General features: G+C 39.9%; 1 protein-coding gene across 2 annotated transcripts in view; it reads left to right on the top strand.

Moving 5' to 3' along the window:
* The window catches only part of VPS54 (VPS54 subunit of GARP complex), a 352,784-nt gene that overhangs the window by 228,174 nt on the left and 100,238 nt on the right, over nt 1–24,372 (top strand). For both annotated transcript variants that reach the window (XM_053712074.1, XM_053712073.1), the window contains exons 15-17: nt 11,138–11,250; nt 13,462–13,525; nt 13,624–13,729. In XM_053712074.1, the coding sequence (XP_053568049.1) occupies nt 11,138–11,250; nt 13,462–13,525; nt 13,624–13,729 (283 nt within the window). The remainder of the gene's footprint in view (nt 1–11,137; nt 11,251–13,461; nt 13,526–13,623; nt 13,730–24,372) is intronic.

Raw genomic sequence — 24,372 nt, 5'->3', positions numbered from 1 at the left:
TCCAGGGGAGGATGGTTGCAGGAGGATCAGGTACACTCAGTCCCACCAGGGGGAGTCGGGTAATGGTATCCAAGGTGTCCCTTCAGCTATGACCTGTTTGATCAAGTGTGAGCAAGCTGATCAAATAGCCACTGTGAGTGTTATGGCGAATTGGATAGTTTTAAATTCTCCCAAAGATAGCAAAAATAGCACAGTGTAGCAGCGAGTAAAAGATAAAAAAATTTTAATAAAAGTTAAGTTTAAACAGCAACGCGTTTCTCTGTGTCACAGCACGGTTTCATCAGGCTGTATAAAACAAAGTACACACTGCTACACTTTATACATTATAATACCCAATCAGAAGCATAGTTCGTCCACCCACCCACAAACTAACACAGCTGATTTTAGTGTCAGTAATTGAAAGCATGTGGAGTCTGGAGGTGTGGCTAGAGTGACTCTAGCCACACCTCCAGACTCCACATGCTTTCAATTACTGACACTAAAATCAGCTGTGTTAGTTTGTGGGTGGGTGGACGAACTATGCTTCTGATTGGGTATTATAATGTATAAAGTGTAGCAGTGTGTACTTTGTTTTATACAGCCTGATGAAACCGTGCTGTGACATGGAGAAACGCGTTGCTTTTTAAACTTAACTTTTATTAAAAAATTTTTATCTTTTACTCGCTGCTACACTCTGCTATTTTTGCTATCTTTGGGAGAATTTAGCACTATCCAATTCGCCATAACATAAGTAAAAAATGCTAAGGAGGGCCTAATGTATAATAAGGCAGGGAATAATTTAATGAAACAAAATAAACATAAAATAACTTAAAACACCCTAACTGAATAGTATAGCAGGGAATCTAAAATAGGTAAGATACAATGATCAAACAATTTACACTTTGGATTTAAATACATAAAATAACACAGATATGGATTAAACTTAGAATATCAAACTGAACAATATTGAACAAGATATGAATCCATAAATAAATAAATGAATGAATATGGTATCAATGGATTCCCATATACAACTGAATGTGAGACCTGATAGTGTATATTAAAAGTTCACCATGTGAGACCTAATAATGTCTAATAAACGTTCATCATGTTTGTGATATAGAAAAAGTTCATCAGATAAAAGTTCATAAAATTATGATATTCCTTTTGAACAGTGAGTGTGGAACCAAAAAACAATCTATAAAGTGCCTTGTGCTTAGTGACGTCCAAAAAAATAGAAAAAGAAAAATATTATTATAATATAATGAAAAATAAAAGCTAAAAATCAAAAAGCTAAAAAAAAAAAGCTTTTTTTTTTTTCAAGCTTTTTGATTTTTATTTTTATTTTTTATTTTTCATTATAATATTAATAATAATTTTCTTTTTCTATTTTTTTGGACGTCACTAAGCACGAGGCACTTTATAGATTGTTTCTTTCATGTAATTAGCAAGAGTCCATGAGCTAGTGACGTATGGGATATACATTCCTACCAGGAGGGGCAAAGTTTCCCAAACCTCAAAATGCCTATAAATACACCCCTCACCACACCCACAATTAAGTTTTACAAACTTTGCCTCCTATGGAGGTGGTGAAGTAAGTTTGTGCTAGATTCTACGTTGATATGCGCTCCGCAGCAAGTTGGAGCCCGGTTTTCCTCTCAGCGCGCAGTGAATGTCAGAGGTATGTGAGGAGAGTATTGCCTATTTTGAATGCAGTGATCTCCTTCTACGGGGTCTATTTCATAGGTTCTCTGTTATCGGTCATAGAGATTCATCTCTTACCTCCCTTTTCAGATCGACGATATACTCTTATTTATATACCATTACCTCTGCTGATTTTCGTTTCAGTACTGGTTTGGCTTTCTACAAACATGTAGATGAGTGTCCTGGGGTAAGTAAATCTTATTTTCTGTGACACTCTAAGCTATGGTTGGGCACTTTGTTTATAAAGTTCTAAATATATGTATTCAAACATTTATTTGCCTTGACTCAGAATGTTCAACATTCCTTATTTTCAGACAGTCAGTTTCATATTTGGGATAATGCATTTGAATCAATCATTTTTTCTTACCTTAAAAAATTTGACTCTTTTTTTCCCTGTGGGCTGTTAGGCTCGCGGGGGCTGAAAATGCTTCATTTTATTGCGTCATTCTTGGCGCTGACTTTTTTGGCGCAAAAAATCTTTTCTGTTTCCGGCGTCATATGTGTCGCCGGAAGTTGCGTCATTTTTTACGTCCTTTTGCGCCAAAAATGTCGGCGTTCCGGATGTGGCGTCATTTTTGGCGCCAAAAAGCATTTAGGCGCCAAATAATGTGGGCGTCTTATTTGGCGCTAAAAAATATGGGCGTCGCTTTTGTCTCCACATTATTTCAGTCTCATTTTTTCTTTGCTTCTGGTTGCTAGAAGCTTGTTTATTGGCATTTTTTCCCATTCCTGAAACTGTCATTTAAGGAATTTGATCAATTTTGCTTTATATGTTGTTTTTTCTCTTACATATTGCAAGATGTCTCACGTTGCATCTGAGTCAGAAGATACTTCAGGAAAATCGCTGTCTAGTGCTAGAACTACCAAAGCTAAGTGTATCTGCTGTAAACTTTTGGTAGCTATTCCTCCGGCTGTTTGTATTAATTGTCATGACAAACTTGTTAATGCAGATAATATTTCCTTTAGTAATGTACCATTGCCTGTTGCAGTTCCTTCAACATCTAAGGTGCAGAATGTTCCTGATAACATAAGAGATTTTGTTTCTGAATCCATCAAGAAGGCTATGTCTGTTATTTCTCCTTCTAGTAAACATAAAAAATCTTTTAAAACTTCTCTTTCTACAGATGAATTTTTAAATGAACATCATCATTCTGATTCTGATGACTCTTCTGGTTCAGAGGATTCTGTCTCAGAGATTGATGCTGATAAATCTTCATATTTATTTAAAATGGAATTTATTCGTTCTTTACTTAAAGAAGTACTAATTGCTTTAGAAATCGAGGATTCTGGTCCTCTTGATACTAATTCTAAACGTTTAGATAAGGTCTTTAAATCTCCTGTGGTTATTCCAGAAGTTTTTCCTGTTCCTAATGCTATTTCTGAAGTAATTTCCAGAGAATGGGATAAATTGGGTAATTCATTTACTCCTTCTAAACGTTTTAAGCAATTATATCCTGTGCCGTCTGACAGATTAGAATTTTGGGACAAAATCCCTAGAGTTGATGCGGCTATTTCTACCCTTGCTAAACGTACTACTATTCCTACGTCAGATGGTACTTCGTTTAAGGATCCTTTAGATAGGAAAATTGAATCCTTTCTAAGAAAAGCTTATCTGTGTTCAGGTAATCTTCTTAGACCTGCTATATCATTGGCTGATGTTGCTGCAGCTTCAACTTTTTGGTTGGAAACTTTAGCGCAACAAGTAACAGATCATGATTCTCATAATATTATTATTATTCTTCAACATGCTAATAATTTTATCTGTGATGCCATTTTTGATATTATCAGAGTTGATGTCAGGTTTATGTCTCTAGCTATTTTAGCTAGAAGAGCTTTATGGCTTAACACTTGGAATGCTGATATGGCTTCTAAATCAACTCTACTTTCCATTTCTTTCCAGGGTAACAAATTATTTGGTTCTCAGTTGGATTCTATTATCTCAACTGTTACTGGTGGGAAAGGAACTTTTTTACCACAGGATAGAAAATCTAAGGGTAAAAACAGGGCTAATAATCGTTTTCGTTCCTTTCGTTTCAACAAAGAACAAAAGCCTGATCCTTCATCCTCAGGAGCAGTTTCAGTTTGGAAACCATCTCCAGTCTGGAATAAATCCAAGCCTTCTAGAAAGGCAAAGCCAGCTTCTAAGTCCACATGAAGGTGCGGCCCTCATTCCAGCTCAGCTGGTAGGGGGCAGGTTACGTTTTTTCAAAGAAATTTGGATCAATTCTGTTCACAATCTTTGGATTCAGAACATTGTTTCAGAAGGGTACAGAATTGGTTTCAAGATGAGACCTCCTGCAAAGAGATTTTTTCTTTCCCGTGTCCCAGTAAATCCAGTGAAAGCTCAAGCATTTCTGAATTGTGTTTCAGATCTAGAGTTGGCTGGAGTAATTATGCCAGTTCCAGTTCTGGAACAGGGGATGGGGTTTTATTCAAATCTCTTCATTGTACCAAAGAAGGAGAATTCCTTCAGACCAGTTCTGGATCTAAAAATATTGAATCGTTATGTAAGGATACCAACGTTCAAAATGGTAACTGTAAGGACTATCTTGCCTTTTGTTCAGCAAGGGCATTATATGTCCACAATAGATTTACAGGATGCATATCTGCATATTCCGATTCATCCAGATCATTATCAGTTCCTGAGATTCTCTTTTCTGGACAAGCATTACCAGTTTGTGGCTCAGCCGTTTGGCCTAGCTACAGCTCCAAGAATTTTTACAAAGGTTCTCGGTGCCCTTCTGTCTGTAATCAGAGAACAGGGTATTGTGGTATTTCCTTATTTGGACGATATCTTGGTACTTGCTCAGTCTTTACATTTAGCAGAATCTCATACAAATCGACTTGTGTTGTTTCTTCAAGATCATGGTTGGAGGATCAATTCACCAAAAAGTTCATTGATTCCTCAGACAAGGGTAACCTTTCTGGGTTTCCAGATAGATTCAGTGTCCATGACTCTGTCTTTAACAGACAAGAGACGTCTAAAATTGATTTCAGCTTGTCGAAACCTTCAGTCACAATCATTCCCTTCGGTAGCCTTATGCATGGAAATTCTAGGTCTTATGACTGCTGCATCGGACGCGATCCCCTTTGCTCGTTTTCACATGCGACCTCTTCAGCTCTGTATGCTGAATCAATGGTGCAAGGATTACACAAAGATATCTCAATTAATATCTTTAAAACCGATTGTACGACACTCTCTAACGTGGTGGACAGATCACCATCGTTTAATTCAGGGGGCTTCTTTTGTGCTTCCGACCTGGACTGTAATTTCAACAGATGCAAGTCTCACAGGTTGGGGAGCTGTGTGGGGATCTCTGACGGCACAAGGAGTTTGGGAATCTCAGGAGGTGAGATTACCGATCAATATTTTGGAACTCCGTGCAATTTTCAGAGCTCTTCAGTCTTGGCCTCTTCTGAAGAGAGAATCGTTCATTTGTTTTCAGACGGACAATGTCACAACTGTGGCATACATCAATCATCAAGGAGGGACTCACAGTCCTCTGGCTATGAAAGAAGTATCTCGAATTTTGGTTTGGGCGGAATCCAGCTCCTGTCTAATCTCTGCGGTTCATATCCCAGGTATAGACAATTGGGAAGCGGATTATCTCAGTCGCCAAACGTTGCATCCGGGCGAATGGTCTCTTCACCCAGAGGTATTTCTTCAGATTGTTCAAATGTGGGAGCTTCCAGAAATAGATCTGATGGCGTCTCATCTAAACAAGAAACTTCCCAGGTATCTGTCCAGATCCCGCGATCCTCAGACGGAAGCAGTGGATGCATTATCACTTCCTTGGAAGTATCATCCTGCCTATATCTTTCCGCCTCTAGTTCTTCTTCCAAGAGTAATCTCCAAGATTCTGAAGGAATGCTCGTTTGTTCTGCTGGTAGCTCCGGCATGGCCTCACGGGTTTTGGTATACGGATCTTGTCCGGATGGCCTCTTGCCATCGGTGGACTCTTCCGCTACGACCAGACCTTCTGTCGCAAGGTCCTTTTTTCCATCAGGATCTCAAATCCTTAAATTTAAAGGTATGGAGATTGAACGCTTGATTCTTGGTCAAAGAGGTTTCTCTGACTCTGTGATTAATACTATGTTACAGGCTCGTAAATCTGTATCCAGAGAGATATATTATAGAGTCTGGAAGACTTATATTTCTTGGTGTCTTTCTCATCATTTTTCTTGGCATTCTTTTAGAATTCCGAGAATTTTACAGTTTCTTCAGGATGGTTTAGATAAAGGTTTATCCGCAAGTTCTTTGAAAGGACAAATCTCTGCTCTTTCTGTTCTTTTTCACAGAAAGATTGCTAATCTTCCTGATATTCATTGTTTTGTACAAGCTTTGGTTCGTATAAAACCTGTCATTAAGTCAATTTCTCCTCCTTGGAGTTTGAATTTGGTTCTGGGGGCTCTTCAAGCTCCTCCGTTTGAACCTATGCATTCATTGGACATTAAATTACTTTCTTGGAAAGTTTTGTTCCTTTTGGCAATCTCTTCTGCCAGAAGAGTCTCTGAATTATCTGCTCTTTCTCGTGAGTCTCCTTTTCTGATTTTTCATCAGGATAAGGCGGTGTTGCGAACTTTTTTTGAATTTTTACCTAAAGTTGTGAATTCCAACAACATTAGTAGAGAAATTGTGGTTCCTTCATTATGTCCTAATCCTAAGAATTCTAAGGAGAAATCGTTGCATTCTTTGGATGTTGTTAGAGCTTTGAAATATTATGTTGAAGCTACTAAGTCTTTCCGAAAGACTTCTAGTCTATTTGTTATCTTTTCCGGTTCTAGAAAAGGCCAGAAAGCTTCTGCCATTTCTTTGGCATCTTGGTTGAAATCTTTAATTCATCTTGCCTATGTCGAGTCGGGTAAAACTCCGCCTCAAAGGATTACAGCTCATTCTACTAGGTCAGTTTCTACTTCCTGGGCGTTTAGGAATGAAGCTTCGATTGATCAGATTTGCAAAGCAGCAACTTGGTCCTCTTTGCATACTTTTACTAAATTCTACCATTTTGATGTATTTTCTTCTTCTGAAGCAGTTTTTGGTAGAAAAGTACTTCAGGCAGCGGTTTCAGTTTGAATCTTCTGCTTATGTTTTTCATTAAACTTTATTTTGGATTATTTTCATCAGGAATTGGCTGTCTTTATTTGATCCCTCCCTCTCTAGTGACTCTTGCGTGGAAAGATCCACATCTTGGGTAATCATTATCCCATACGTCACTAGCTCATGGACTCTTGCTAATTACATGAAAGAAAACATAATTTATGTAAGAACTTACCTGATAAATTCATTTCTTTCATATTAGCAAGAGTCCATGAGGCCCGCCCTTTTTTGTGGTGGTTATGATTTTTTTGTATAAAGCACAATTATTCCAATTCCTTATTTTTTATGCTTTCGCACTTTTTTCTTATCACCCCACTTCTTGGCTATTCGTTAAACTGAATTGTGGGTGTGGTGAGGGGTGTATTTATAGGCATTTTGAGGTTTGGGAAACTTTGCCCCTCCTGGTAGGAATGTATATCATACGTCACTAGCTCATGGACTCTTGCTAATATGAAAGAAATGAATTTATCAGGTAAGTTCTTACATAAATTATGTTTTTTTGGTTCCACACTCACTGTTCAAAAGGAATATCACAATTTTATGAACTTTTATCTGATGAACTTTTTCTATATCACAAACATGATGAACTTTTATTAGACATTATTAGGTCTCACATGATGAACTTTTAATAGACACTATCAGGTCTCACATTCAGTTGTATATGGGAATCCATTGATACCATATTCATTCATTTATTTATTGATTCATATCTTGTTCAGTATTGTTCAGTTTGATATTCTAATTTTAATCCATATCTGTGTTATTTTTTTGTATTTAATTCCAAAGTGTAAATTGTTTGATCATTGTATGTTACCTATTTTAGATTCCCTGCTATACTATTCAGTTAGGGTGTTTTAAGTTATTTTATGTTTATTTTGTTTCATTAAATTATTCCCTGCGCTCCTTAGCATTTTTTACTTATATTTATATCTCAAGGGTCAGCTAGGAACTCTTTGTTCTGAGGAGCTATAGGAATCTGCTAGCGCTGATAGATATCCCACATTTTCAATTCGCCATAACACTCACAGTGGCTATTTGATCAGCTTGATCAAACAGGTCATAGCTGAAGGAACACCTTGGATACCATTACCCGACTCCCCCTGATGGGACTGAGTGTACCTGATCCTCCTGCAACCATCCTCCCCTGGACTCCCCCTGGTGGGACCTTGGAATTCTGTGACTATCTTTGTGGGACCATCCTATCCTGTCCACTGCTTGAGTGTCTACCGGACGACTTGAGGTTCCGGTCTGCCTTATTGCACAATTTGTGCTTCATACCACGTGAGTAGCTATTTTGTATACCGTGCATCTTGATTGCCTGATCTGCACCATGTGGCGCCCTCTATATTTTGTTTTCTAATTCTTTTAAAAAGCTTGCTATTATTTATTAAACTTCTAGCCACTTATGCCATAGTGTCTTTTCAGTCATTAATACCATCAAACCTACCATAATATAAAAGAGTACCTTAGCATTCTTAAACCACCATATTTATTTATTTATTTTTAAACAAAAATGTGTTCTATGTTGTCACGTCCTGTAACACATTGCCATTCAGTTTTATGTCAGACATTTGTATATTTAGATAATGCTAAGGTCTGAGATAAAAGACTTTAGAAAGGTGGCGCACAATCAGCTGGATAAGCTGGTAGCAACTATACTGAAATAAACAGTGGAACAAAAAATACAAATAAACTTAGTGAAACAAACCATGTGGTCAATGTCCGTAATAAATGAGAACAAAAATCCAAAGCGAAAAATAGCAGCGATATGAGAGGCAGCTCCACTTCAGGGAACGATGTCCATTCACCTTGGGAATCTGAATCAAAGAGATAAGGGGGCCTCATAGTGAAATCTGTAAGGTATTGGAACAAGCAAATAGTGAAATAAAAGTCACAATTTTTGACGGCACTTGTGAATACAGGTGCAAACGAGCAGGCTGACGCTTGCAGTATTCAGCTTACTGGACACTTTCCCAGTATCAAATTGAAACTTGAAAGACTGTATCCAAACGGTTTGAATGTTGATAATAGGCTGTATTAAGGAATCGCTAATGCTGTGATCCGGATAAAACTTGTTAAAAGTACAGACACCTCTGTGGAAGTGAAATAAAAACAAAGTTTTTTTTAATGTTTGCAACGTGTTTCTCGACCTAATACAACGGTAGTTTCATCAGGCGAAAGGTAACACTGCCTCCTCTTTCATATCTAAGTGCAGCAATTCTTTTAAAAAGCTTGCTATTATTTTTTAAACATCTAGCCACTTATGCCATAGTGTCTTTTCAATCATAAGTACCATCAAGCCGAATGTCTCTGCGAAACATGTCAGGGGAGGTTGGGAGTTAATGGGCTCCATTTATGTGTTGTTTTAACTTAGCAGGAACTTAGCTTAAAAGTAAAGTAAATATTATTTACCCTAGATAGCATCCAGTCTGCAGTGCTATTATTTAGACTAACTATATTGACTTTAGCAGCTGGTGGCAATTACTATCTGCGGTTTATACAGGAACATGCAGCGATTATAAGTTACTTATAAGAAGCACTTTTTTATTAATCAGTCCGGGAATAACAGGGTCTCAACCTGGTCAGACATGTTTTCGATTAGTTAAATTGTATAAGGATATATTTGACTAGCAGATTAGTTACAACTTGTATCACTGGTATATATCAAACACGCACAGAACGTTTAAACTGCAGGATTACAACTGCGAGCTGTATTTTGTTTATAGTGCTTTGTTTAAACTAAATAAACAGAAGTTAACTCAGTTCCAGCCATATTTATGGCAATATTGCAGCACTATCTATAGTTACTAACTAGTGCTAATTCGTAGCACCATATGGGCATATAGCATCATTGTATTATTGTAACAAACCCGGTATATATAAAACACGCACAGAGCGTTAAAGTTATGCTATAAATATACCCTAATGCTCAAGTTTAACATATTCATATTGGGTGCGTATACATGGTATTATTATTAGTGGAGACATTTAGAAATATCGTAGAAATGCTTTTTGTGTAACCACTACTACCATCTATAAGGATTAGTCACCTTACTTAACTTTTACATTTGCAAAACTGCAGGAATTCAACTGCAAGCTGAGCTACTCTTATTAAGTTTTATTTCAACTCAATATTCAGCAGCTAACCCAGTTTAATACATATTTATGGTAATGTTGTAATACCTTCTAAGAATATTAACCAGTGCTAATTTGTAGCACTTTATGAACTTACAGCAGCATAGTATTAATGAATGCCAATGGCTATTAGTGGGGCATACTACTATATTATGTAAAGGAACAGTTGTTCTGCTATCATCAGGAGCAATCGAAGGAATATATTCAGTAGCAATTTAAACTATTTACTTTTAATATCAGAAAGGATATGGGAAATAGTTCTATTTATGACTAATATATTTATCCAGTTCTTTCCAGACCTAATGTAACCGTTTAATTGCACATGATACACATTGTCCTGGTCATATGTACATGGTATATCACAATATACCATAACCATTAATTCATCACATGCTACCTTGCAATTTGATTATTGTATCAGACCAACACTTACTATTAGGATTATCCTTGTCTCATTTTTGAGATATAATTATTAGCGATCAGTATGAGGACTATGGATTAATACGACATCCTAGGTCTATATTATTACGACTAGCTAATAACTATAATATTTAGTGCTTAATCAATGACTTGATGGTTCCCCTCCCCCTTGTTTACGCTGCCCAAGTCCTGATTTAAGCTATCATCGTTCCTGTAATTTTAAATGTATTGTTGTGCCATTATTTTTAAAGTCCCAATAAAAGTTATATTTTAATTTTCCTTAGTTTATCCGTCACTTGTTTCTCTAGTCTAATATTATTTATTCAAGGGAATATTTGAGTGCTATTTATGTGTACAATGCCTGGTGGTTTACACTTCCTTTTGTTCAAAATATATGAATAGTACACAGCACCAAGCATTTATTATTACAGTAGGAGGAATAGATTTAATCTCCTCTAGAGTAATTCATAGTAACTTTAATCCCTTTCATTTCTCAGTGGTGCCATTGGGCTCCCCTCTTTCTTTGTTATAAGTACCATCAAACCTACCATAATATAAAAGGGTAAGTTAGCATTCTTAAAACACCATATATTTATATTTTTTGTTAACAAAAATGTGTTATATGTTGTCACGTCATGTAAAACATTGCCATTCAGTTTTATGTCAGGCATTTGTATATTTAGGTAGGAAATGAATGTCTTTTTCTCATCTTTACTTAACTAACTTGGTCTTTTTTCTCTTTGACTAATAATCACTATTATCCCACTTAAAATATCTGAAAATATTTGTATTGTTTTTCAGCCTTCTGCTTGATAATGAGCGATGGAAACAAGCAGATGTTCCTGCTGAATTTCAAGATTTGGTTGATTCTATAACAGATGGCAAAATTGTTTTACCTGATAGAAAATCTGGTTGTAAGTAACTATTATATGTGTATAATAATAGAACGGTTTACTTGTGTAATAAAATATATATTATACAGTAGATAAATATGCTAACACAAGACCAATACTGCAGTTTGATTTTGCACTTAAATTAAAAAAAACTTATTAGGGATTGACAAAACTGGTTGTCAAAAAGGCTAATTTACTTTTGACTCTTAGCAATTTCTATTAATTCTCTATTGGTTTCTATAAAAATAGCTGACTGCTAAATTCCATATAAAATCCTTAAACCCTGTGTTTAATTTAAAATGACAATTCCTTTGTCCTTCCCATGAAATTATTTTAAATCAAAGACTGTGACCCATGAACTCTTGGAATAAATAAAAAAAGCTAGCGCTTTGGTATGTGTCGCCAGGAGTTTACAAATTGAAAATGGGTTTGCATCAGCATGAACTGTAAGCTGTAAATTAGAGAAAATTATGCAAATACTTTTTTTTTTTTTTTTTTAAATGGTGACAGTCCACAAGACATCAAATGTGGGATTACACTCTAGTCTACTGGGAGGCGGCAAAAGCACCCCTACATACCAAAAATGTAATCCATCCCACTCCCACTTTCCCTGAATCCTTTCAGTGGCAGGCTTTGGCAGGAAATTTCTGCAAGCTACGCTGCCTGATCAGTAACATACCTGCCTAAACTGTACTCATGGTGGTCTTGTGGACTACGCTGCTTGGGTATAGGATCCCACACATGTTGTCTTGTGGGCCCTCACCATTTTAGGAAAGAACACAAAATTTAGGATTTCCTGATAAATTTATTTATTTCATGCTGGTGAGTCCACGAGCCCTTCCCTTTCTTTTCACAGTTGGCGGCAGTACATTTTTCGCAGCTTTGTCTTTCCTGCCCATCTGTTTTGCTCCATCTTCTTGGCCATATGTATGACTGATGCATTCAGGGAGAGTGGGGGGCACATCTCTGGTTTGTAGGGGTGTTTTTGCCTTCTCCTAGTGGACATTTGATTATCTTACGGACTCACCATCATGAAAGAAATTAATTTTTCTGATAAGCATAAATTTTCTCATCAGGTTGGTTACTTACTGAATTGACCTGGACTGACATTACAACTTTGCATATCCATGCTGGCAGCTATAAATCTGTAAAAAAAACTATCCACAAAGTTCTTTCAAGTTTATCAAGTTTTGTCTCATGTAAATAATACCCCTCACCTTTTTTTTTTTCTCCCAATCCCCTTTTGCACTAAAACCTGTGCAAATAAATTACAAACACTTTGAAGTAATAGTGTGAGAAGAAGTGAGGGATTAATGTCCAGCCTTTTCAAGGGGTTTTTAATTCAAAATAATACCTTATATATCATTATGACCTAAAGCTTTATGGTATTTATATCAGTCATGTAAGAAAAAGAACGATTGGCCATGATTTTAAATATTGTCCCTTATTTCAAATCTTGTCCCAATTCAATAAATTGGATTGGTCATGTTGCCCTGCGCTTTAAATTGTTAGAATGTAATCTACCTTTGGTACTACAGGATTGAACAAAATCATCTTTTGAGTAATTATGGAAGCCTTCCCTCAAGAACCTGGCTATGGTGACAATCACTTCAGATTAAAGATTAACCTAGCTTCAAATATCATTTTAGAAACTTCTTCTATATGCTTCATCTAAGATAAAGTGGTACTAAAAAAGTACTACAAACTATCCTCATGTTAGCAGATTTCACGTTAGATGAAGCTTTTATTCTTTCTCTTTTAACTAGTTCTGCTTCTTAAAAAGAACATCATATGTAAACTGATAGATGTTTTCATGTGTCTGAAAATATGCCTGTCAATAGCAGGGAAGAATAGTCTGTTTGCTCTTTCAAGGATGCAGAAAAGCTTTGGTAAAAGTCATTGTACTTTTCATTTTGAAAGTCTACAACACCTAAAGTAAGACACTAAGGCACATCCATAAGGGAATACTCTATCTCATGGGCACTGCAGTATAAATTTGCAGGTAAAGTAATTTAAGTACATATTATTATATTTTGTCTCTATCCCAACTTGTTTTATATCCCTTTAAACGTAACATACAGTATGTCTCAGTTATTTGTACTCAGTCCTTTGTCAACTGTCTATTATTTTAATGATTGCCAGATGTAAACCATTTCCAGTGGGAATGTCCCAATGTATAGGAGTTATGTTTCTACTGATAGAATGCTAATAACTTAAGTTTTCCATTACTAGGTATAGAAGAAAGGAAACCACAAGACTTCTTAACTGTCGACGGTCAGAAATATGCAGTAGTCGGGTAAGCTGCTGTACCTAGTGTTACAAAAAAACATTCATTAACATTTTAAATCTGCTTACTAATGACATACATATTTGAACATCCTTTTGTTTTTAAAGCACTGTCCTGATTTTAATCAGAATAATACTGGAATACTGCAGTTGTGTAGATGACATCCCCTCTATAACTACTGATATGCTGACTCGCCTCTCTGAGCTTCTTAAGGTATGATGACATTTTAGGCTGTTTATTCTTTAGCTCACAAAAGCTAAAATATATTTGCTGTTTTTCAAGTAATAATGTTCCTGAACTTCATGTAACAAGTGCTTTAATTACGTTATTTCCAGCTTATTGCAAGTCATTTTCCCAAAAAAAAATTGTATTTATAAAGGTGGCTTTAGCCATTCTTTAATTCTATATTGTTACTGTTACATAACTGGTGCATGAGCATAGGGACCTTTTGGTAAGTACGCTTTTTGAATTGCACACAGAGCATATTTCCAAACCAGTCCTTTTTTATCCAGTATTATAGCAGCTGCTGTTTATATTCTACTGACTTTTTATGACTCTTCTTCAGTTAGCAAAATTGCTTGGTTCATGAATCATCTTTCATTCATACAAGTGATGACTCCACAATCCGTTACTCCTGGGATATACTCTTCCTGGCCACTAGGAGGAGGCAAAGATTCCTTAACCCTAAGAGCTCTATAAAACCCTTCCCACCTTACTAGTAACTAGTCTTGTCTTTGCTTCCGCTGGACGTAGGTAAAGAATGAAGTTGCTCCAGATGTTGTTTATTTGAGAAGGGATCTCAGTCTGAGTTGAGGCCCATTTTACCCTCAGAATGCTGCTTATTGATTGAGGTATGTATTGGGGGTATTGGGTAGTGGCACAATTACACGTTATGGGAGTTAGTCACAAGTCTCCCACAGCTGTCGCAAGGACCTGTCCTTTGCCTCCTCCTGTTGTCTTCTCCTGTTGGGTATACTCCTATTCCATATCCTCTGCTGTTCTGTTTCAGCACTGGTTTGGCTTTCTACTGGATTCCACTTTATCTTCCAGTAGTTAGGTGCCTATGTGCAAGGACATTGTTATACTGTGTGTATATATACATATATATATATATATATATATTTATATATATATATATATATATATATAAAATGTAAGAGTAGACACGCGCACAAGAAGCATTCCTAGTGTAGTATGTCTTAAAATTATACACTTCTAAAATAAAGAGAAATATCCGCACTCACTTGTTTCCACCTCATCCACTATGAGGTATTTATACAGCTCAGTGATGTAGATACTGTCTCCTTAAAGTCAGCCCTCAGACGTCCTCCAATTTCTCCCAGGATTTCTTTATGTAGTAGTAATGATCTCAGAATAGGCTGCACTCCATTCACTCCCAATGATTCAAAAGGCTAAAGGAGCGCTGCTACTAATATGAGGGTACAGGGGCTGATCATATAATGACACTATATAATGACACTATATTGTTATGTACAAAATTAGTGTTTAATAGTGGAACAGATAAAATGTTGCAAAAGACACAATGGAAGTGCTCCAGAGATTGGAAAATTTAACAATGTCCCCAAACTCTATTCTTGTTACAGCAGGTGTAGAATCACTCTACACTAATATCAGACATCAATTGGGAGAACAGGCAATTTCATATTTCTTAACTTCTAATGTAACTGACAACCAAGAGCATAATCAGTTTATCAAACAACTATTACACTTCATTTTACATCATAATTATTTTACGTTCAAAGACTATTTCTCCAACATTGGTGTGTCCGGTCCACGGCGTCATCCTTACTTGTGGGATATTCTCTTCCCCAACAGGAAATGGCAAAGAGTCCCAGCAAAGCTGGTCACATGATCCCTCCTAGGCTCCGCCCACCCCAGTCATTCTCTTTGCCGTTGCACAGGCAACATCTCCACGGAGATGGTTAAGAGTTTTTTGGTGTTTAAATGTAGTTTTTATTCTTCTATCAAGTGTTTGTTATTTTAAAATAGTGCTGGTATGTACTATTTACTCTGAAACAGAAAAGGATGAAGATTTCTGTTTGTAAGAGGAAGATGATTTTAGCAGACAGTAACTAAAATCGATTGCTGTTTCCACACAGGACTGTTGAGATGAAGTAACTTCAGTTGGGGGAAACAGTTAGCAGACTTTTCTGCTTAAGGTATGACTAGCCATATTTCTAACAAGACCATGTAATGCTGGAAGGCTGTCATTTCCCCTCATGGGGACCGGTAAGCCATTTTCTTAGTCAAACATAAAAGAATAAAGGGCTTAAAAAAGGGCTTAAAAACTGGTAGACACTTTTATGGGCTAAAACGATTGTTTTATTGGGGCATATTATGCAGATTCTAGCTAATAATTGGCATTATAATCTTGGGGAACGTTTAAAAAACGGCAGGCACTGTGTTGGACACCTTTTTTAGTCTGGGGGCCTTTCTAGTTATAGACTGAGCCTCATTTTCGCGCCATTACTGCGCAGTTGTTTTTGGAGAGCAAGGCATGCAGATGCATGTGTGAGGATCTAAGAATCACTAAAAAAGCTTCTAGAAGGCGTCATTTGGTATCGTATTCCCCTCTGGGCTTGGTTGGGTTATTTTACTACATCATCCCCTACTGTGTCTACACCAGTTTTGCCCACACAGGAGGCCCCTAGTACATCTAGTGCGCCAATACTTATTACCATGCAACAATTAACGGCTGTAATGGATAACTCCATAGCAAATCTTTTATCCAAAATGCCTACTTATCAGAGAAAGCGCGGTTGCTCTGTTTTAAACACTGAAGAGCAAGAGGGCGCTGATGATAACTGTTCTGACATACCCTCACACCAATCTCAAGGGGCCATGAGGGAGGTTTTGTCTGATGGAGAAATCTCAGATTCAGGAAAAGTTTCTCATCAAGCTGAACCTGATGTTGTGACATTTAAATTTAAATTAGAACATCTCCGCGCACTGCTTAAGGAGGTGTTATCTACTCTGGATGATTGTGACAATTTGGTCATTCCAGAGAAATTATGTAAGATGGACAAGTTCCTAAAGGTTCCGGTGCCCTCCAACGCTTTTCCTATACCCAAGCGGGTGGCGGACATAGTAAATAAAGAGTGGGAAAAGCCCGGCATACCTTTTGTTTCCCCCCCCCCCCCCTATATTTAAGAAATTATTTCCTATAGTCGACCCCAGAAAGGACTTATGGCAGACAGTCCCCAAGGTCGAGGGGGCGGTTTCTACTCTAAACAAACGCACTACTATTCCTATCGAAGATAGTTGTGCTTTTAAAGATCCTATGGATAAAAAATTAGAGGGTTTGCTTAAAAAGATTTTTGTACAGCAAGGTTACCTTCTACAACCAATTTCATGCATTGTTCCTGTCACTACGGCAGCGTGTTTCTGGTTCGAGGAACTAGAAAAGTCGCTCAGTAGAGAATCTTCGTATGAGGAGGTTATGGACAGAGTTCAAGCACTTAAATTGGCTAACTCTTTTGTTTTAGATGCCGCTTTGCAATTAGCTAGATTAGCGGCGAAAAATTCAGGGTTTGCTATCGTGGCGCGCAGAGCGCTTTGGCTAAAGTCTTGGTCAGCGGATGTGTCTTCCAAGACAAAATTGCTTAACATTCCTTTCAAAGGTAAAACATTATTTGGACCAGATTTGAAAGAGATTATTTCAGACATCACTGGGGGAAAGGGCCACGCCCTCCCACAGGATAGGTCTTTTAAGGCTAAAAATAAGCCTAATTTTCGTCCCTTTCGCAGAAACGGACCAGCCTCTAACTCTGCATCCTCTAAGCAAGAGGGTAATACTTCACAACCCAAACCAGCCTTGAAACCAATGCAAGGCTGGAACAAGGGTAAGCAGGCCAAGAAGCCTACCACTGTTACCAAAACAGCATGAAGGGATAGCCCCCGATCCGGGACCGGATCTGGTGGGGGGCAGACTCTCTCTCTTTGCTCAGGCTTGGGCAAGAGATGTTCAGGATCCTTGGGCGCTAGAAATAGTTTCTCAAGGTTATCTCCTGGAATTCAAGGAACTACCCCCAAGGGGAAGGTTCCACAGGTCTCACTTATCCTCAAACCAAATAAAGAGACAGGCATTCTTACATTGTGTAGAAGACCTGTTAAAGATGGGAGTGATACATCCAGTTCCAATAAGAGAACAAGGAATGGGATTTTATTCCAATCTGTTCATAGTTCCCAAAAAAGAGGGAACATTCAGACCAATTTTGGATCTGAAGATCCTAAACAAATTTCTCAGGGTACCATCGTTCAAAATGGAAACTATTCGAACGATTCTACCCACCATCCAGGAAAGTCAATTTATGACTACCGTGGATTTAAAGGATGCGTACCTACATATTCCTATCCACAAGGAACATCATCAGTTCCTAAGGTTCGCTTTTCTGGACAAGCATTACCAGTTTGTGACACTTCCATTCGGATTAGCCACTGCTCCAAGGATTTTCACAAAGGTACTAGGGTCCCTTCTAGCGGTTCTAAGACCAAGGGGCATTGCAGTAGTACCTTACTTGGACGACATCCTAATTCAAGCGTCGTCCCTGTTAAAAGCAAAGGCTCATACGGACATCGTCCTAGCCTTTCTCAGATCTCACGGATGGAAGGTGAACAAAGAAAAAAGTTCTCTGTCCCCGTCAACAAGAGTTCCCTTCTTGGGAACAATAATAGATTCCTTAGAAATGAGGATTTTTCTGACAGAGGTCAGAAAATCAAAACTTCTAAGCTCTTGTCAAGTACTTCATTCTGTTCCTCGTCCTTCCATAGCGCAGTGCATGGAAGTAATAGGATTGATGGTTGCAACAATGGACATAGTTCCTTTTGCACGAATTCATCTAAGACCATTACAACTGTGCATGCTCAGACAGTGGAATGGGGATTATACAGACTTGTCTCCGATGATTCAAGTAGTTCAAAAGACCAGAGATTCACTCCGTTGGTGGCTGACCCTGGACAATCTGTCCCAGGGAATGAGCTTCCGCAGACCAGAGTGGGTCATTGTCACGACCAACGCCAGTCTAGTGGGCTGGGGCGCGGTCTGGGAATCCCTGAAAGCTCAGGGTCTATGGTCTCGGGAAGAGTCTCTTCTCCCGATAAACATTCTGGAACTGAGAGCTATATTCAATGCTCTCAGAGCTTGGCCTCAACTAGCAAAGGCCAAATTCATAAGGTTTCAATCAGACAACATGACGACCGTTGCATATATCAATCATCAGGGGGGAACAAGGAGTTCCCTGGCGATGAAAGAAGTGACCAAGATAATTCAATGGGCGGAGGATCACTCCTGCCACTTGTCTGCGATCCACATCCCAGGAGTGGAAAATTGGGAAGCGGATTTTCTGAGTCGTCAGACATTCCATCCGGGGGAGTGGGAACTCCATCCGGAAATCTTTGCCCAAATAACTCAATTATGGGGCATTCCAGACATGGATCTGATGGCGTCTTGTCAGAACTTCAAGGTTCCTTGCTACGGGTCCAGATCCAGGGATACCAAGGCGACTCTAGTAGATGCACTAGTAGCACCTTGGACCTTCAACCTAGCTTATGTATTCCCACTGTTTCCTCTCATTCCCAGGCTGGTAGCCAGGATCAATCAGGAAAGGGCCTCAGTGATCTTGATAGCTCCTGCGTGGCCACGCAGGACTTGGTATGCAGACCTGGTGAATATGTCATCGGCTCCACCATGGAAGCTACCTTTGAGACAGGACCTTCTTGTTCAGGGTCCATTCGAACATCCGAATCTGGTTTCCCTCCAACTGACGGCTTGGAGATTGAAGGCTTGATTTTATCAAAGCGTGGGTTTTCAGATTCTGTAATAGATACTCTGATTCAGGCTAGAAAGCCTGTAACTAGAAAAATTTACCATAAAATATGGAAAAAATATATCTGTTGGTGTGAATCCAAAGGATTCCCATGGAACAAGATAAAAATTCCTAAGATTCTATCCTTTCTACAAGAAGGTTTGGAGAAAGGATTATCTGCAAGTTCTCTAAAGGGACAGATCTCTGCTTTATCTGTTTTACTTCACAAAAGACTGGCAGCCGTGCCAGATGTTCAAGCATTTGTTCAGGCTCTGGTTAGGATCAAGCCTGTTTACAGACCTTTGACTCCTCCCTGGAGTCTAAATCTAGTTCTTTCAGTTCTTCAAGGGGTTCCGTTTGAACCTTTACATTCCATAGATATTAAGTTACTATCTTGGAAAGTTTTGTTTTTAGTTGCAATTTCTTCTGCTAGAAGAGTTTCAGAGTTATCTGCTCTGCAGTGTTCTCCGCCCTATCTGGTGTTCCATGCAGATAAGGTGGTTTTGCGTACTAAGCCTGGTTTTCTTCCGAAAGTTGTTTCTAACAAAAATATTAACCAGGAGATAGTTGTACCTTCTTTGTGTCCGAATCCAGTTTCAAAGAAGGAACGTTTGTTACACAATTTGGACGTAGTCCGTGCTCTAAAATTCTATTTAGAGGCTACTAAAGATTTCAGACAAACATCTTCCTTGTTTGTTGTTTATTCTGGTAAAAGGAGAGGTCAAAAAGCGACTTCTACCTCTCTTTCCTTTTGGCTTAAAAGCATTATCCGATTGGCTTATGAGACTGCCGGACGGCAGCCTCCTGAAAGAATCACAGCTCACTCCATTAGTGCTGTGGCTTCCACATAGGCCTTCAAGAACGAGGCTTCTGTTGACCAGATATATAAGGCAGCGACTTGGTCTTCACTGCACACTTTTGCCAAATTTTACAAATTTGATACTTTTGCTTCTTCGGAGGCTATTTTTGGGAGAAAGGTTTTGCAAGCTGTGGTTCCTTCCGTTTAGGTGACCTGATTTGCTCTCTCCCTTCATCCGTGTCCTAAAGCTTTGGTATTGGTTCCCACAAGTAAGGATGACGCCGTGGACCGGACACACCAATGTTGGAGAAAACAGAATTTATGCTTACCTGATAAATTACTTTCTCCAACGGTGTGTCCGGTCCACGGCCCGCCCTGGTTTTTTAATCAGGTCTGATGAATTATTTTCTGTAACTACAGTCACCACGGTATCATATGGTTTCTCCTATATATATTTCCTCCTGTCCGTCTGTCGAATGACTGGGGTGGGCGGAGCCTAGGAGGGATCATGTGACCAGCTTTGCTGGGACTCTTTGCCATTTCCTGTTGGGGAAGAGAATATCCCACAAGTAAGGATGACGCCGTGGACCGGACACACCGTTGGAGAAAGTAATTTATCAGGTATGCATAAATTCTGTTTTTTATTTTCAGATCCAAGGCACAGCAATGGGCACAGTATGTGCCCCCACATACGCAAACTTATTCCTTTGGTGGTGGGAGTACAGCACTGTCTTCTCAGATATCATTCTAGTGCCCATGCTCCTTGTTCTTTAAATGCCATCCCAAAAGGAGAATTTACACGACTGAGACGTAACTGTTCCAACATTACAGTATATAAACAGGAAGCAAAGAAACTATCCAGTAGACTTCAAAACAGAGGGTACAGTAAACGTTCAATAAAAAAAGCAAATACACATGTTCTAAAAATGGAACGCCAAACTTTGCTACAACCACGTAAAAAAATAATGGATAATACGCCAAGATTAATTACCACATTTAACCCGCAAATAAAAAAAAGTCACCAAAGTAATCAATGATAATTGGCACATTTTATTAAATGATCCTCTGCCAGCAAGCCAGATTGGAGACCGGGTATCCATTGGTTACAAAAGGCCAAAGAATTTGAAAGACACTCTGGTCAAAAGTCACTAGGTTCACAGACCAAGAAAAGCAAGCCATCTCCAGACATGTTCCCATGTGGCACATGCAGCACATGTCTTAAGGTGTGGAAAATTAAAGAGATCCATGATAAATATGGAAAAAAAAAACATCTACTGACGGCACACTTTTCCTGTACCACTATAGGAGTAGTCTATGCTTTACAATGTCCATGTAATTTGCTATACGTCGGGATGACGTCACAACAAGTAAGGATGCGTGTCTTGGAACATAGTAGGAATATTCGCAACGCTAAAAAAGATCTAGAAAAGAACAGAACTATAACCAGTGTGGCAAACCACTTCTATTACAAACATAATAGTAATGACACCTTGCTAAAGTTCACGGTCTTACAACAGGCCACTCTGGGTATAAGAGGTGGCAGCATTGAACAGACCCTACTGAGTATGGAATGCAGGTGGACACGTCTATTAAATAGTGTAAGACCGCACGGGATGAATGATTATAATAATTACAATGTATATCTGTAAATCACTGTCCCTACATCTGAGTACCTCTATTAACATACTTCGAAGTAGTGATGTCGCGAATTGTTCGCTGGCGAATAGTTCCCGGCGAACATAGCTTGTTCGCGTTCGCCGCGGCGGGCGAACATATGCGATGTTCGATCCGCCCCCTATTCGTCATCATTGAGTAAACTTTGACCCTGTATCTCACAGTCTGCAGACACATTCCAGCCAATCTTCTATAGCTTCCGCTCCGAACCTTGACGCACCATCCTCCTCCAGCTTATCTTCGGGCACCTCTCAAGTTACCACTCGCCCGCCAGCCGCCACCACCAGCCAGCCGCTTCACTTGATCTGTCAGAGGAGTTATTTACACAGCAGTTGGAAGAAATGAGTGATGCGCAACCATCATTGACAGAGGATGTAGATAACAGTGATATGTCTCAGTCAGGCAGCATTACAGACATGGACGTACGGTGTGATGATGATGATGTTGTACCCGCTGCTGCTTCCTTTGTGATTTGTCAGATACAAGTGAAGCGGTTGATGACGATGCGTCTGTGGATGTCACGTGGGTGCACCGTAGAAGAGAAGAAGAACAGGGGGAAAGTTCAGATGGGGAGACAGAGAGGAGGAGGAGGAGACGATTTGGAAGCAGGGGGAGGTCGTCGCAAGGAGCTAGTGGCACAGTCAGACAGCATGCATCGGCACCCGGGGTCAGCCAGACAGCACGCCAATCAACGCATGTTGTTGCCACCACCAGAATGCCGTCATCGCAGAGCTCAGCAGTGTGGCATTTTTTTTGTGTGTCTGCCTCTGACAACAGCGATGCCATTTGCAACCTGTGCCAAAAGAAACTGAGTCGTAGGAAGTCCAACACCCACCTAGGTACAACTGCTTTGCGAAGGCACATGATCGCACATCACAAACGCCTATGGGATCAACACATGAGTAGAAGCAGCACACAAACTCAAAGCCGCCATCCTCCTCCTGGTCCAGCATCTTCAGCCACGTCAACCACTGCTTTCCTTCTTGCCCCCTCTCAACCATCCGCCACTCCGTCTCTCTTCCGGAGCAGTTCCTGCTCATCTGCCCACAGTCAGGTGTCTGTCAAGGACATGTTTGAGCGTAAGAAGCCAATGTCACAAAGTCACCCCCTTGCCCGGCGTCTGACAGCTGGCTTGTCTGAACTTTTAGCCCGCCAGTTTTTACCATACAAGCTGGTGGAGTCTGAGGCGTTCAAAAAACTGGGACACCGCAGTGGAAGGTACCCGGCCGAAATTTCTTAAAAGGCAATCCCCAACCTGTACTCGATTGTGTGAAAGGAAGTAATGGCATGTCTGGCACACAGTGTTGGGGCAAGGGTCCATATGACCACTGATAGCTGGTCTGCATAGCATGGTCAGGGCAGGTATATCACCTACACTGCGCATTGGGTAAACCTGCTGACGGCTGCCAAGCATGGAATGCGTGGCTCTGCAGAGGAGGAGTTGGTGACACCGCCACGACTTGCAGGCAAGCCTGCTGCCACCTCCTCTACTCCTCCTACTCCATCCTCTTCCATAACCTCCTCAGCTGAGTCCTCTTCTGCTGCTGCGTCTTGCTCCACATCAACGGCACCCCCCCAGCTCCGCAGGTACTATTCCACATCCCGGATACGGCAGTGTCACGCCGTCTTGTGGTTGACTTGCCTGAAAGCAGAGAGTCACACCGGACCAGCACTCCTATCCGCCCTGAACGCACAGGTGGATCAGTGGCTGACTCCGCACCAACTGGAGATCGGCAAAGTGGTTTCTGACAACGGAAGTAATTTGGTGGCGGCATTGAAATTGGGCAAGTTAACACATGTGCCGTGCATGGCACATGTGTGTAATCTGATTGTACAACGCTTTGTGCATAAGTACCCAGGCTTACAGGACGTCCTGAAGAAGGCCAGGAAGGTGTGTGGCCATTTGAGGCGTTCCTACACGGCCATGGCGCACTTTTCCGATATCCAGCGGCGAAGCAACATGCCAGTGAGGCGCTTGATTTGCGACAGCCCGACACGTTGGAATTCAACACTCCTAATGTTCGACCTCCTGCTCCAACAAGAAAAAGCCGTTAACGAGTATTTGTATGACCGGGGTGCTAGGACAGCCTCTGTGGAGCTGGGAATTTTTTTGCCACATTAATGGGCGCTCATGCACAATGCCTGTAGGCTCATGCGTCCTTTTGAGGAGGTGACAAACCTAGTCAGTCGCACCAAAGGCACCATCAGCGACATCATACCATTTGTTTTCTTTTTGGAGCGTGCCCTGCGAAGAGTGCTGGATCAGGCCGTAGATGAGTGTGAAGAGGAAGAGTTGTGGTCACCATCACTACCAGAAACAGCCTTATCAGCATTGCTTGCTGGACCAGCGTCAACGCTGGAAGAGGATTGTGAGGAAGAGGAGTCAGAGGAGGAATGTGGCTTTGAGGAGGAGGAGGAAGACCAACCACAACAGGCATCCCAGGGTGCTCATTGCCACCTATCTGGTACCTATGGTGTTGTACGTGGCTGGGGGGAAGAAGATACCTTCAGTGACATCACTGAGGACGAGGAACAGGACATGAGTAGCTCGGCATCCA

Source organism: Bombina bombina, chromosome 4, assembly GCF_027579735.1.
Source record: "Bombina bombina isolate aBomBom1 chromosome 4, aBomBom1.pri, whole genome shotgun sequence".
NCBI lineage: Eukaryota > Metazoa > Chordata > Amphibia > Anura > Bombinatoridae > Bombina > Bombina bombina.
This window is presented reverse-complemented; position numbering and strand designations above follow the sequence as displayed.